Raw genomic sequence first — 14,644 nt, 5'->3', positions numbered from 1 at the left:
CAAATGGTTTGGATTGGAAGGGACCTTAAAGCCCATTTCATTCCACCTATGGCTGGGACACCTTCCAGTAGACCAGGCTGCTCCAATCCCCATCCAGTGCCTTCTCCTGGCATGTTTCTCCTCAGGTGTTTCCAGGGCTTTCTCTGCCCCTGTTCCAGGCTTTGCCCCCAGCACAGAACATGGGGTGCAGCTGGATAGGGTTTCCCCTCCTTTCACACAGCTCTGCTCCCCCCTTGCCCCACCAGCTGTGGGACTTCCTTCATAAATGTCCATGGATACAAAGCTGTATTCACAAGCACATAATTACCAAGCTGGGTATTTTCTCCTCTTAATTAGCAATGCTGTGGTGCTTTAATTGCTCGATTAAAGTTGCCCACAAGGAAGTTTTAAGGTACATTAAATCTGCTGATTGGTTCATCAGCATGAATCCCACCAACTGGAAAAAATTAACTGGCTTCCAGATTGCTAACCAGACTCTCCAGATCCATTTCCACCAGCTGTGTACCACAGGAGGCACGAGAGAGCTCAGCAGTCCTTGGTCTGTTCCCACCTCTCCTTCATTTTGGGGGCTGGAGGGGAAAGGGTCCCAGCAGTGGCAGTGTCCCCCTCCTTTGCCCAGAGGAAAAAGGCCATTTTTGTGCTGAAGCAGAGCTGGGTAAAATCTAACCCAGGGCCAGATCCTTGTTCAGCCACACACATCAGACCTGTGTTTGGTGGCTGTTCTCACTCAGGCTACAAACGCCCATCCTCATGTACAAATGGGCTGCTGGAGCAGGAATTAGGAATTGCTCAGTTCCTGCTCCCTCATCACCATTTTCCATCTAAAGGGAACAGCCAAACAGAAGGTCCCAAGAACAGAGGGAAAGCAGCCAGAGCAACCAGAACACCCAGAGGATAAGATGCCTGTTTCCAAACTTCAGACAGAAATGTCTGAACAGCTCCTGAAAGCCCTGGATATTCAACAAAGAAGCTCTTTGAGAGTGGCATTTCTGCCAAAGGCTCATCCACCCACTCTGACAACAGGAAAGAGGGCCTGCCCTCTTTTCCACTTGATTATTAACAAAAACCCTTCCTGGGAGATTCTGTGCTCCTGGGGGTCCCCCATGGCTGGATGCTGGATGGGTTTGTGTCAACTCCCAGAGAGCAGCACCATGATCTGTAGCCATGGCACTGCTGCTGATGCTGCAAACAAACTCCCTCTGCATGTACAACCTGTGAGCAGCTGAACAGATTTTAGCCCAACTTGAAGTTTTGCTCACTGATACCTGGTGAGAGACGCAGCCCAAGAAATAATCAGGACTTGGCTCAAAAAGGGGACCCTCATGCAAGGACCATGGATTTACATGGTCCAAGGACCAAGGTATATCCACCAAGGACCACCACCAAAACCCAAGGTCTTGGTGGCTCAGGAGCCTGACAGCCCTCCCCAAAGAGGGTAGGAGGGATGTCGTTGAAGAGCCATTGCCCCCACCTGTCTGACCCTCCATGTCCACCTCTCCATCCATCCACACACAGGACAGGGTACCAATGCTCCAGCTCTCAGCCTTTGGGGAAGTGGATTATGTGCCCTTCCTTGCCCACAGAAGCACAACCAGGCTCCCCTTTCCCATCCCTCTAATTGCACTGACTTTATTGAAATGGGTATCTATGTGTCCTGCACAGCAGTTGCATATCAATAAGGTGAATTATGCTGATTGTCTCCTTATCTGTTAAATTGCTGGGACAGATCCCTTTCCCTCCTGCTCTTGCTTATTCTGCTGTTTAGGCAGAGCAGTTGCTATTTGCAGTGTGTAAGAGATGTTAATGTGTTGTGTGTGGACTGTTGCATTTCAAGGAGCAAAGAGCAGTCTGAGGCTGTGGGTTAGGGGGTGAGGGAAGAAAAGTCCTTCAGAACCTTGAAAACAGAGGGAAAAACAAGTGGGCCGTGCTGTGCCAGGAGGAGTTTTATCCTTGCGGTGGCTGTGGCACAAGATACTGTGGGGCTAAATGTTGGGAATGTTAGGAGCTGGCAGACCCCAGGATGTCATCAACAGATGTAGGAATTCCAGCTCAAATCCCGTATCTGTCCAGTAAGGTACTGTAGCACATGTGCCCAGTCCCAGCTAGAGAAGGGGGTTCTCTGGAGAGGAATCTGGCCAAGGCATTAGGCACAGATTTAGGGACAAATGTGTGGTGTGTGGGGGTTGTGACACACTCAATGCCAAGCCAGCTGGCATCCTCAGACAATCCTGATCCCAGTGACCCTGGGCTGAGATCTGGCCCCCTCAATCCCGTGGAAACTGCCCTTCACATCCTTATTGCAAACAGCAGGACATCAAAGCAAGGCAAAATGTGGATCCTGCTGGGATGAGTGCAGGAGTCAGAGACCTCAGCCACCATCCCCCTGCCCCAAAAAAGGGCAGTGAAGGATCCAACATTATAGATGACAGCAAAGCCCCATCCCTGCAAGGCCAGGCTGGACAGGGCTTGGAGCAACCTGGTCAAGTGGAAGATGTCCCTGCCCATGGCAGATGGTGGAATAGGATAAGCTTTAAGATCCCTTTCAACCCAAACCAGTCTGGGATTCTACAACTCTGTAATGGGGATGAAAGGCAAAGAAGTTCCTAATGTTCCTATACATCTTTCACCATGTCCCACCTCACCCCTTCCTCCCCAGGTCTGTGGCACTGCCTTACTTCTCCTCTGAAGGGCTGGGAACAGCCCTGGCTATGGTCTGGTTTCCTGAACTGTCTTCCATCACTCTGGCAGGCCCTTAGGAAAATGAATGTTAAAGAGGAGAGGAAGAAACCTCCACTATTCAAATATCTTTAGCTTTGACAAATAAGGCATCTGGCTGTGAAAGGCAGAAGGAAATTAATTTGGAATCAGATTTTAAACACTGCCATAGAGGCAAAGTATCTTCTCTAATTTCTCCCCCTCCACACCTCCTCTCCCCAAGCAAAAAATGAATTTCCCTGATATTTATAGAAAGATTATTAGGGCCACAAGGAGTGATTTATACCATCTCATCCCTGTGACCAAGAATGAAAAATTGCTGGGGCGACTGCCACTGGAATCCTGCTTTTATCCGCCTGACAATTAAAATGGCTAATTTCCAGCTCCAACAGATCTGCTGGGCTTATAAATCATCCCCAAAAGGCACTTTTCAGCCTGAAAAATGAACTCTGCCCCAATCAGGCACAAGATCAGAGATTTGCATCTGTTTGCCTTCATGTGTAAATATATGTCCTGCTGCCCCACCAAAGGAGATGCAGGAAAGGAGGTGCTGCCCCTGTTCATTCGATGTTGAGTCATCAAACTGTGCTGGAGCCAGAAAAATGGTACAGGGAAGGCAGGAGGGTGAGACAACACTGATGTCAGAGAAAGTCCAGTGACATTTCTGTCTGTTTCTGATGCCACAAGGCTTGGAGAGTTTTACCAGAGAGCATTGCTGGGTCTGAGCTGTCTGTGGAGCCACCTGGGGACACATGCTGGACCACACTTCCTCCTGTGCCATGCCTGTGGTAGGAGCAATCCCACCAGAAACAGACAGGAGGGCAGAGAAGGGGCGCTGCCATAGCTTCACTGCCAGGAGAGAGCAAACCTGTCCAAGGAATCACATGAAAATGAGGCAGGCAGAGCCCAGCACCAATGCCACAGCCTTGCTCAGCCTCCTGCCTTTGGGGTGGGGATGTCCTGGGGCAGAGTGTGCCGTACAGGACTGCTGGAGGGGAACAAGAGGAAGGGCTGTTTTGTCTGTCTGAGCCAACTTGCAGCTCCTTGTAGTGGTGGGGCTAGCACAGCCAACCAGGAGGCCCATGCCAGTGCCCTCTCCTGCAGTAGCACACACCTGGCCCCACATACATCTTGCACCCACTCTTTAACATGATGGAAGACCTTTTCTGAGTTATTAGATCTATCCCAGGACAACTTTCAAATCGACTGTCACAGACAGAAGGAGTTTGACATAAAAGCATTTATTCTGCCCATCCTTCCCACTCTTTAACTGGAGACCTGCAGGAGCCAACGTGGGTCCCAGCAGCCCCTGGATCCATTCCAGTGTGGTGTTGGACGTCCTGACCTTGAGCCAAGCCTCCCTAACTTGACGTTACCATGAAACTCAAACAAAGGCCCCGCACTCATATTTGTGCTGCTCCCCCTCAACACATCCCATGAAGAAACAGAGAGCAAACAAATCTGTGTGGAGGGCTCTCCCGGGGAGCCCGTGCTCTGTATGCACACATCCCTGTGCTGCTGCTGGTCACCCCACTTCCTTATCACAGTTTGTTCAGTTGGCAGCTCAAAGCTGCCCAGTGGCACTGAGGGCCCCTGGGAAGGCTCCCCACACCCCTGCATGAGGGGCTCTGTAGCAGCCCTGGGAGGTGAGAGATGGAGGCAATGACCTTGTTCCATGAAAGCTCAGTGTTTTCCTTTTTGCTTTTCTCCCTTTTAAACCCATTCCAGCAGTGGGTGTTTTGGAGAGGCCAAGTAGTGCCTTGCTGGAGCACACCAGAGATCTCAGCACCAGTCAGAGCTGCTGGGGGCACTGAGCTGGGATCTCTGGGCCAGTGATCCATGGTACAGAAAGATGGAACCAGAGCAGCCCCTGTCCTGATGTCAGCCAGTCCCCATCTCAAAGCCCTGCCCTGTGCATCAGGACCTGTCAGAGCCACAGGAACTCCCAGGGAGTTTGTCAGTCACACCAGCCACATATTTTGGAAGGATCAAGCCAGCCAGCAAAGGCATGGACAGCCCTGGGCCTCCACAGAGACTGGCTGTCCCAGTTTCTGTGAGCAGGCTTCTGTCTTCAGCCCTTCCCCAAAGAGGCAAGAGCCCCTTGCAGCCACCCCTTCCCTTGCAGGCACTGCAGGCACTCACCCATGCAGGAATCCCGCTGCTCTTCATAGCCAGCACTGCACACACACTTCCCAATGGGCACCAGCCACTCTCCCTCGGCACTGCAGTACATTTTGGGGGTGTCCCTCTCCTCGGAATGGCCCACGCACTCTCCCCGCACTTCCACCAAGGAGGACGAGTCTGCCCCGGTCACAGCCTCGGAGAAGGACGCCAAGTTCCTCACAGTGGCCGGGCACTTCTTGTAGTACACGCGCACCGAGACGATGGCAATGCAGGCCCCGATGTCCTGGAAGGCCAGGTAGAAGCCCCTCTTGCTCAGCGGCCCCACGCCCCGCACCTCCGTGTTCAGCTTCAGGCGCCGCACGCCCAGGTCCACGTTGGTGAAGCTCTCGTCTGCTGCGATCGTGTCGATCTTCAGGAACTGGCTCTCGCGGGTGCTGGTGCCCAGGTCCCGGTCAGACTCCATGTAGTAAAGGTTGAAGGTCTCCTTGCAGGTGCCCAGCACACCTGGCATGCTGTTACAGTCCCTCAGCGTGAATTTGATCTCTGCGTACACCCGCCGCGCCCCGTCCCGCTGCACCCAGTTGGTCCGGAGCCAGTTGTTCTGGTTGGGGGTCATGACGTTACAGACCTGGTAGGTGTGGATGGGGCTGAAAAACTCATCCATTTCATTGATTGAATCCCACTGCAGGACAGAGAAAACGGGTCATTCCAGATGTTCCCAACTCCTGGGGGAGCAGGGAGCATGCAGGGATGTGTGCCATCTCTGCTCCTGTGTCTGGATGGGAGGTCACTGCTGCCACAGAGCAAAGGGAAATGAGGAACACTCATTAGCTGCCCTAATTTGGGTGGTCATTTCCAGCAGCAGCAGGAACCACCTGCCTTGTGCTCACCTGGATCTCCACTGGCTCATGCACTGCCCATGCACAAACTAAACTGGGTGCTTTCCATCTGGAGAAGGAGTTTCTGGGTGGATACCAGAGGGTGAAGGGGAAGCATGTACTGAGCACAAGACTGTCAGCAAGAAATGTGGACTCATGGGGGCTCAGAGGTCTCTTCTTCCCTGCAAGGTGGTGCCAGTGTGGCTCCTCAGTGTGAGCCCACAGTGCCCAACCCAGCTGAGAGGCTGGATCAGGGCTGGCTCTGGGAACCAGAATGTTCATGGCTTGACAGCTCAGGGGTGAAAATTCCATATACTTGTGGCTGCAGGGCAAACCTGGGGAAGAGATACTGGCAAAAGCAGGTTGCAGCAAGCAGGATTGCAATGGAACGTGGTCTGGATGAGTTCGGAGGGACAGGGCGTCACACAAGGGAGGGAGCGAAATGGGTTTAAGTGATAGGAAGTGAGAAGAAGTAGTGATATTTTGGATATGAGCTCCATGGGTGAGGAACAAGTAGAACTTAGCTGTTGGGAGCTACATGACGCTTCTGGGGGCTCAGTCTTGCCTGGCATCTCCCTCTCCACTCTCACCAAATGCCTCACCAGGACACACAGACTTTTGCTGCACTGGGGGCTTCTCACCACCTCTTTAGCTCACATTTCTGCTCAAACCAGGTACTCCAGTCATACCCCCATGGACGGATCTGGGACCCCTGAATTCTTAGGAGAGAAAGGGAGGAGAAAGAGGAGCAGAGGAGAACTTCAAACCATCTGGTTTTTCCCCAAACTTAGAAACAGGCTTTGAAGTCCCACCCCCGTGCCCAATCCAGCTGTAAGGGACAGCCTCAGATGCAATGCTGCAGAAACTGGGGAAGGCTCTGGCACTTCTGCTCCTTTGCCTTCCAAATGATCACCACCTTTCTACCCCCAGCCTCAGCATCCTCCTCCAACACCTTCCTGGGGTCCTGGCTCTGCCTGGAAGCTGGCAGGGAGCAGCCCCCCATCTCGGCACCCGTGTGTACCCAGCTGTCCCAGGTAAATCAGGGATTTACCTGGGGGAGCCAGGTAAATCCCCAGCCATGCTGCACAGAGCAGGAAAACAAATCTTTTAGGCAGCATTTTAAGTACTTTAAAATAAACCTCTAGGCTTGCTCTGACAGGGCAAAAATGGTGTTTTCTTATGCAAGTGGTGACTTTGTTTCATTAGACACAAACCAGCAGTCCCAAGAGAAGGATGCTCTGCTCAAAGGAGGTGAGCCTGCAGCCTTCACCCCGGTGATGTGGGAGGTGACAAGGATGCAGATCCCTGGGACCTGCACCTGCCAGCCTCGCTGGGTGGCTGCCAGCAGTGCAGGGAGAGGGCTAGGAGAGGGCAGCACACCTCCAGAACATAAGAGATATGGAAAGAGGTATCAGCGATACCTGTAAAACAGTCACTCCCTTCTCCCCTCTCAGATGGGAATGTCCTTCCTTGTTTGACCTCCCTGACCTGCTACTTCTGGGGACACGTTATCATGCCTTCTGCTCATGTGAGGGTGATCAAAACACTCACTCCAGTCATGTACCTCTTCAGTTTTCTCCAGCATCTCCAGTTTTCTCCTGCATTTAGGAGAAAACTCTGCTTCTCTGTCCTAAAGAGCTTAAAGCAACCTGGAAAAGGCAGCAGCTCCAGGTGCAAACTACAATGGAAGCTCATTTTAAGGGGAATATGCTGGCAAAGGGGGTCAAAATCAAACCATTCCCAGGGAAGAAAAATGTTTTGTGATGCATTTAAAAAAATTGTGTTCTGAATTCCCAGAAATGCCCAGGTTTGTCCTGGGATCACTGGGAACATGCCCTGCACTCCAGTACTCAGGTGGACAACATGGAAAGGGGCCAGGCTACAGGTCTGCTTGGCCAGAGGGATGAGGGCAGCAGCCCTCAGCTTCCCAAGCCCAGGGACAAGCCTGTCAAAGGTGCTGTGACACCCAGGAGCCTGCCCTGCTGCTTGGCCGGGGGGCACAGGGGTACTGGCAGTGTGTGCCAGCCGCTGGCAGTGCTGCAGAGCAGAGCAGTCCCCAGTCCCACACCCACTGGTGCTCAGGCTGCTGCGGTGCTTCCGAGGGGGTGGAAGCTGCTGTCGAAATTAATTGAGCACAAATTAACACAACATCTGTTTCCTGTCTTTTCCCTGCTGGGTTTCCCAGGGGAAGGGAAGCAGAGCTGTGCACGGGAGGAGCCACACAGTGTGAGGGCAGAGCTGTGGGGGTGAGCAGGGATGTCCCCACAATGCACAGCCATCTCCCCTCGGCACTGCCTGGGCGGGCAGAGCTCTCTACGAGGGTCGGGCAAGGGAAAGGTGAGGTGATTGTGAGCACCAAAATGCTTTGGATCCAGCTCATCTGGTTGGTTTTGGTCTCCAGACATTCTCTCCTAAATCTGGCAGAGGAGATGGAGCTTACTACTGCCACATCCCCACATGGCAGTCCCCTTGTGGCAGTCCCAGAGCTGGCAGCATCCTCCCTGTTGACAGAGCAGGAGATAAATGCCCATCTCCAAGTACCAGCAACAGTCAGTATCAGCCACACCTCCACCCTCTGAGGTGAATTTGGAGAGTTTGCATATGCACCATCACTCTTCCAAACTTAGTGCTGTTTGCACAGCAGCTGCACTGTCAGTTCTGTCCCACGGTCCCTTGGGATCCCAGTCTGAGACCAGCCCAAAATGCCACACTTGGCCTGCAGGGAAAGTGCACTAAGAATGGGGCAGGCAGGCTACCTGAGCTCATGGCTTACATGCCACAGATTCATCTTCCCAGCGTGTCACAGGTCAACCAAGGTCCCATAGGCCCTGCCAGGTCCCAGGAGTTACAGGGCCTTTGGGATCACAGAATCCAAGAAATTATTTGGATTGGAAGTGACCATCTTGTTCCAACCCCCTGTCATGGGCAGGGACACCTTCCACCATCCCAGGCTGCTCCAAGCCCTGCCCAGCCTGGCCTTGGACACTTCCAGGGATGGGGCAGCCTGGGCACCCTGTGCTAGGGCCTGACCACCCTCACAGGGAAGAATTTTTTCCCAATATCCAATCCAAACATACCCTCCCTCAGCTTAAAGCCACTATCCCTTATTCTATCACTGCTAAACCTTGCAAGAAGTCCCTCTCCAACCTTCCTGTAGGCCCTTTTAGGTACCAGAAGGGAGATGAAAGGACCTGCTTCAGGAATCCCCATGACTGGAGGGGTTTTTCTGTTTCACCTTAGTTCCAGGCTCTGTGGGCAGGAGGGGACCTCTGTGACACTGGGTACCACTGGTTCAGGAATGCAGGCAGCTTGCACGCCCCAGGCACTGCTGGCTCTCAGTTCATGGGCTGAGGTGGTTTTCTGAACCAAAGATCAGCTGGGCCCCAGCAGTGTGATAAGATCCCCCAGCGAGATGGAAATGAGGACATCATAATTAACGTGGTGAGCGCACGCGCTGGGGAGGATGTGATTGCATCTGCATTCAGGAGTTTGCCTAATAGTTTAAATTAAAGTCAACACCAGTTATAAAATATTTGTCAGATTATGAAAGGAAAGAGATGCAAACACCAGATATCTGGGCAGCTGAGTAAGGTCTTATAAGTCTCCCAGGGCCTGTGTGGCACAGCAGAGGAGAAGGAGGAGGAGCAGAGGAGAGACTGTGTCCCCCTGGCAGCAGCTCAGCCTCCCTCCATCCTTAGAGTGCAAAGGAACGAGTGTCCCCAGCCCTGGGACAGCTTCCAGGAGGGATGCCAGGTCTGCCTGGCATAGAAAAGCTTTTGTGGCCACTGAGACATCCAGCCCTTTCCTTCCCAGCACGCCATGGCACCTTCTCACACCATTGTCACTGGGAGAGGAAAAAAAGAGAAGGCTGTTATTGAAGCTATAAATCATTAGATGGGAGGACTTAATGGAGATAATCCCCATGAAATCAGTCACTGCTGTGCCTAAGGAGGGATTTTTCAGGCAGTTAACTACCCTGAGCTTCACTGCAGGTGATTAACTACTGGTAGTGACCAGCATCTGGGGAATTAGCAATAACCCAGGATTTACTGAACAAGCACTGGGAGATGAGCTTTTATCTCAATTACCAGTCTAAATCTTTATTTTCCAATGTTCCTTTCCTACACTTTTTTTTTTTTCTCAAAGAAAATTAATTTCACCACAGCTTGAGCTGTAACTTGCTGGTACTTCTGGACCCAGGTAGAGGCTCCAGCTTGGAAGAGAAACCCAAGAAATATAACAGAGACCTCAAAGTGAAGGAGAGCAGAGACATGGCCTAGGCACATGGGAGAGCCCCAATATCTCTTGGTGGTCTGAGAAGAAGAGATGAACCTGAAGGGGGCTGGAATAGCAAGGACACAGCACAGCTCACACTGGGGATGGGATTTTACAGAGTGAGCTTGGGGCAAAGGGAGACCCTGCTTCATGACAGATGAGGCTCATCCCAGCCATGAACTGGCTGTTGGCTGCAGCATCAGACCCACGTAAAAAACGTCCCCTGGTGTGTAGGGACAGCTCTGCAAATATCTCAGGCCCAGGGCTGAAATCCCCATTCTTAATGCACAAATACTGCTGGGAGACCATCCTGTGGCCATGTCTGTGCTTTCAGCTGAGGGTTTCAGCAGATCTGGTGCCTTTCTGACAGTGTTCTCTCTGGGTACTGTAGGATGAAGGAGGAACACCCTTGTGCCCAGGGGCTTCAGGATACATCCCTTTCTGAGGATCAAAGGGGCAGGGATGGGGAGATCCAAAGCCCTCTGAAGTTCTTTCCTGATTCCCATCAGCAAAGCCAACATGGAGCATGCCAGGTGGGATTGCTGGGGATTGTACAGGGCCAGGAGTTGGACTTGATGACCCTTGTGGCCCCTTCCAGCTCAGGACAGTCCATGACTCTGTGACAGATGATGGGGCAGCTGCCTGGGTGGCAATGCCCAGCGGCTCTCTGGGCTGACCCCAGCCCCTGCTGCAAGAGGGAAACTGTGGGGCCACCACAGAAGGTGCTGGTGGGGGTGGATGGGGAGGTCATGGGCAGCATGGGGGGCCTTCCTCCAGCACTCAAGGTGCTCCCATTCTAATAACCTTTTGCAAGGCATCATTCAAGCTCCTTAGATGCCCTGTGTCTGAACAAAATAATTTCCTGTTTGACTTTGTAAATCAAAGTAGACGATACAATAATTATTAATAATATGTTGACTTATCTCATCAGTGTTTTAATTAGTCAGTAGAAAGGCAATTTGCAAAGGGGCCGATCAGCTCCCTCTGATCCAGCAGGTCACGTGCCCAGCAAGGAGAAGGGAGAGAAGGGCACTGGGGCACTGGGGCGTTTTGCTGGGGAGAACTGGGATACAGGAGGCATGGCACGGGAAGGGGTTGACCACACTGATAAGAGTTTAATTTTCAATGCAAAGGGAATTGTTCTGGGAAAGGAGCGAGCTGCAAAGCTCCCGGGAGCCCTTTGAAGTTATAATTGAGAGGAACCGCAGCCTGCGGGACAGGGATGCTCCCGGTGACCCTTCTGCTTCCTGCACGTGTCTCTGCAGGGGGGGTGGAGGTGAGGGGGGGGATGCAATTAAACCCCTGAGCAGCAATTACAGCCAATTACCCCTCAGTTAATTGTCTGTCAAGAGAAAATGTCAAAACAGGCCAGGCATGGCTCCCTGATGGCCTGACATTCCCCAGGGCCCACGGCACTGCTGACCCTCACTGTGCCCATTGCTCCCAGCTCCTGCTCCTCTGCTCTTGCTGGCCCTGGCAAAGCCAGAGAGGGAAGTAACCTTCCAGAGAGGCAAGTTCACCTTGCCCACAGGTGTGATGAAGTGGCACCCGTCCAGTTTTGCCTTGGCTGTGCAGGTAGCTCTGGGATCTCCCAGTCAGAGGATGAAGCCTCTGAAGCTGCTGCCTTTCCTCTGGATCCCCAGGTGTGACAGGACCTGCAGTGCCACAGGGCGAGCCATAGGGCACTAGGCAGTGAACTAGCAGACACAAGTCCTCTTCAGAAGCTCCTCAGGCTGGGGACCAAGGCTCTGTGCTGCTTAGTGCCATGAAAAGACCCAGGCAGAGCTACCCACCTCCTACTGTCTGTCACCCATGTGGTGGCCCTGGGGGGAATGGAGATGTGGGTAAAGCAAAACAAACATGACTTCAGCCAGCAGTGCTGGACCCTTGGCAGGAGGATGCTGTCTGTGTCTGCCCACGGATGGAGCTGACAGGCTGTGGGGAAATCCTGCACTGTGGCCCAGGCAGGACAGCTGGGAGGTAGCAGGAATGGGGGGCCACTGCCACCAATCTTTCAGCTAGAGTATCTGAATTAAGGAAATGGCAGCAAAAATAAACGACCTCCATGAAAATCTGGCTTCACAGTACAATGCCTCTATACAACCCCAGCCCAAAGCTATAGCACGGGGCAGGGGCAGGGACAGCCCCAGGGACACCCAAAGCACTGGGCACAGATGGTGACCAGCAAAGGGAGTTCCTTTCTTTGTGCAGGGATCACACCAGATCTCTCCCACCTAAACCTGAACTGCACTGTGGAGGCTGCTTGAGAGGCATCTGCTCAGAGCCAAAGCATTGGCACTGCCAGCAAGGATTCTACCCCAGCCTCCCTGAGACACCAGCACCCTAATGCAGCTCCTGGTGACAGCAAACAGATCCCAGAGCAAATTTCCTACTCAGAAAGGGCCTGGAGGTGAAGGACCAGCAGGGAGGGAAAGGAGTGAGATGTACTTTCCAGATTAGTGATGCAATGGCCCATGGAGGAAGAACCATGGTCCAGACCAGTGTTCAGAGGAGCCATTAAAACATCCAGCTGGAAAAATATATGAAAAGTTGAGGGTGTTCAAGACAGTTTCCACACAGGTATGTGGTCATCCTGTTGGTAATAGGGCCAAAATTTGGCAAAAGCACAGGGTAAGTGCACAGTGGAGTTACCCCACGCCTGACTAAGGTCCTGTAGGACTCAGCAGCATGGCCAAGAGGTGGCTCTGATGTTGAGTGGTATACAGCATTTAATGTTGTGAGCCTTTTTGGTTTTCTTTTACTTTTTTGGCATCCAGTATTATAATTTTGTTTTATTCTTTGTTATATTTATTTACTCTTTTTAAAATTTACTTACTCTTTAATTTATTATATATTATTTAATTTATTATATAGATTATTCATTATATTATTATTTATTGTTAATAAACATCACCAATAAGATGGAGAACTCAGATGTAGTAGTGTTCAAGAGCTGCTGGTGAAGGACTGCTGGACATCTGCTGTAGAGAGCCCTGAGACTCAGCCCCAGCCCCTGTGGTTACCTTGCAGTCACAGCTGACAGTCCAAATGGGGTGGGGCTCTGGATTTGTCAATGTCCAGTACAGGATACTGCACCTTAGCTGGCCAAGGAAGTCCCTGGTGTGCTGAGAATGAGGCTCCTGTAGGCTCAATCCTTTTGTCTGCTTTGGGAGTGCAAGGACCTGCCCAGCACAGCCTGCCCAGGTGGATTCATCCTCACCCAAGTCACCTCAGTGATGCAATGGATTCCACCTGCACTCCTGACAGGGACCAAGGGCCTGGGCACAGGGACACCCAGAAGGATAATCTTGGGCAGTCTGCAAGCAGCAGGTGGTCTGACTGTGGGGAGGAATTGCCTGGGGAGGGGTTAAGGACAGATGTGAACAATGGAAAACAGCCCTGTCTCCCTGAAAATCCCAAAAACATTCTCCCTTGCAGGAGAGCAGAGGAAGCCCTGAATGTGTGTCAGGCTCCTCCAGGATGCCACAATCTGGCAGCAGGGCTGGGATGAGATGACAGCTGATTAGTGACAGGACAGCAGTGACAGCCAAGGGCAGCCATGAGGAGGACAGCATCTGCCTCACCCAGGCAGAGGCAGAGGAAGGTCCCTGGCTGCAGACCAGAGGCAGGCAAACCCTCAGAGCGATCGCTTTTAACAGGGGCACGTTAACAGCATCGCCACAGGACCTGGAGGAATTACCATCACCAGCAATTTTGCAGCCAAGGATGTTTTTTCCTCAAAGCTGGGCTGCTTTGAGAGCTGAATGAATTGACAGGTCTGAAGGCCCGTATTTATGCAGGAGATCACATCATGTTAGTTCCACAGTCCCCTCTGACCTTGTACCTCTCAATCTCTTACATTCCCAGGATACTCATCATTGCAACAACTAACTGCTAAAATTAGACTTGAGTTAACAATTTAATATATTTACATGTATGATAAAGTCTGATAGAAATCTGATCATTGGTATTTTTATGAATTCACTGTTCTGATCACTCCTGCTCAAGCAGTGCGGGGACTGAAAGTCTCAAGCAACAGATCAATGAAAATTATTAGAGACCTGGGAAGATTTCTGTGGGAGGTGGAATTGAAAAGATTAGGACCATTTAGTTCAGAGAGAGGATAAAAAGAATGGACATGAAAAATCAACACAGCAGCAACAGCCAGGTAGGCACCCCAATTTTGCATGTTTTGTGCCTGCAGAAAGCCCCACTGTGCCTTGCAGTTGGTCCTGTGGGTATTTATGGGATTGTTTCTGTTCACTAAATGAATGAGCAAAATCCTTCCAGCCAGGTCACCCTGACATCTGAAACTTACTATTTCCAGAAAGCTACTGTGTCAGGAAAACCTGGGCATGGAAATGCAGGTGAAGGGAGAGAGTGGAAAGGATCCAGCTGGTGGAGATGGCAGGCTCACGTGGGGGTCACCATGCCACCATCCCTCTTGGACATGCCACAGGGCTGTGAGTCTGCACTCCCATTCCTGTAAGATGCAATCCACAGGGGAGGCTCCCCTGCCCCTCGTTCCCAGTGCTCACAGAAATTCCTTGGATTCCAGGTGGTTGGGGCTTCCTGGTCATTTGGGGCTGTTCCCCCTGATGCTCACCCAGTGCAGTGAGGAATGAGACACTTCTTAGCATGTCCCAGCTCTT

The 14,644-nt window shown here is 51.9% G+C and overlaps 1 protein-coding gene across 2 annotated transcripts in view; it reads right to left on the bottom strand.

Annotated features, from left to right (window-relative positions):
• The window catches only part of EPHA8 (EPH receptor A8), a 55,150-nt gene that overhangs the window by 27,576 nt on the left and 12,930 nt on the right, over positions 1–14,644 (bottom strand). For both annotated transcript variants that reach the window (XM_071448752.1, XM_071448751.1), the window contains exon 3: positions 4,858–5,521. In XM_071448752.1, coding sequence (XP_071304853.1) covers positions 4,858–5,521 — 664 coding nt within the window. The remainder of the gene's footprint in view (positions 1–4,857; positions 5,522–14,644) is intronic.

Source organism: Agelaius tricolor, unplaced genomic scaffold (genome assembly GCF_023055355.1).
Source record: "Agelaius tricolor isolate 1412-34295 unplaced genomic scaffold, bAgeTri1.0.p SCAF_28, whole genome shotgun sequence".
NCBI lineage: Eukaryota > Metazoa > Chordata > Aves > Passeriformes > Icteridae > Agelaius > Agelaius tricolor.
The sequence above is the reverse complement of the archived record's forward strand: the minus strand, read 5'-3'. Positions and strand labels throughout refer to the sequence as shown.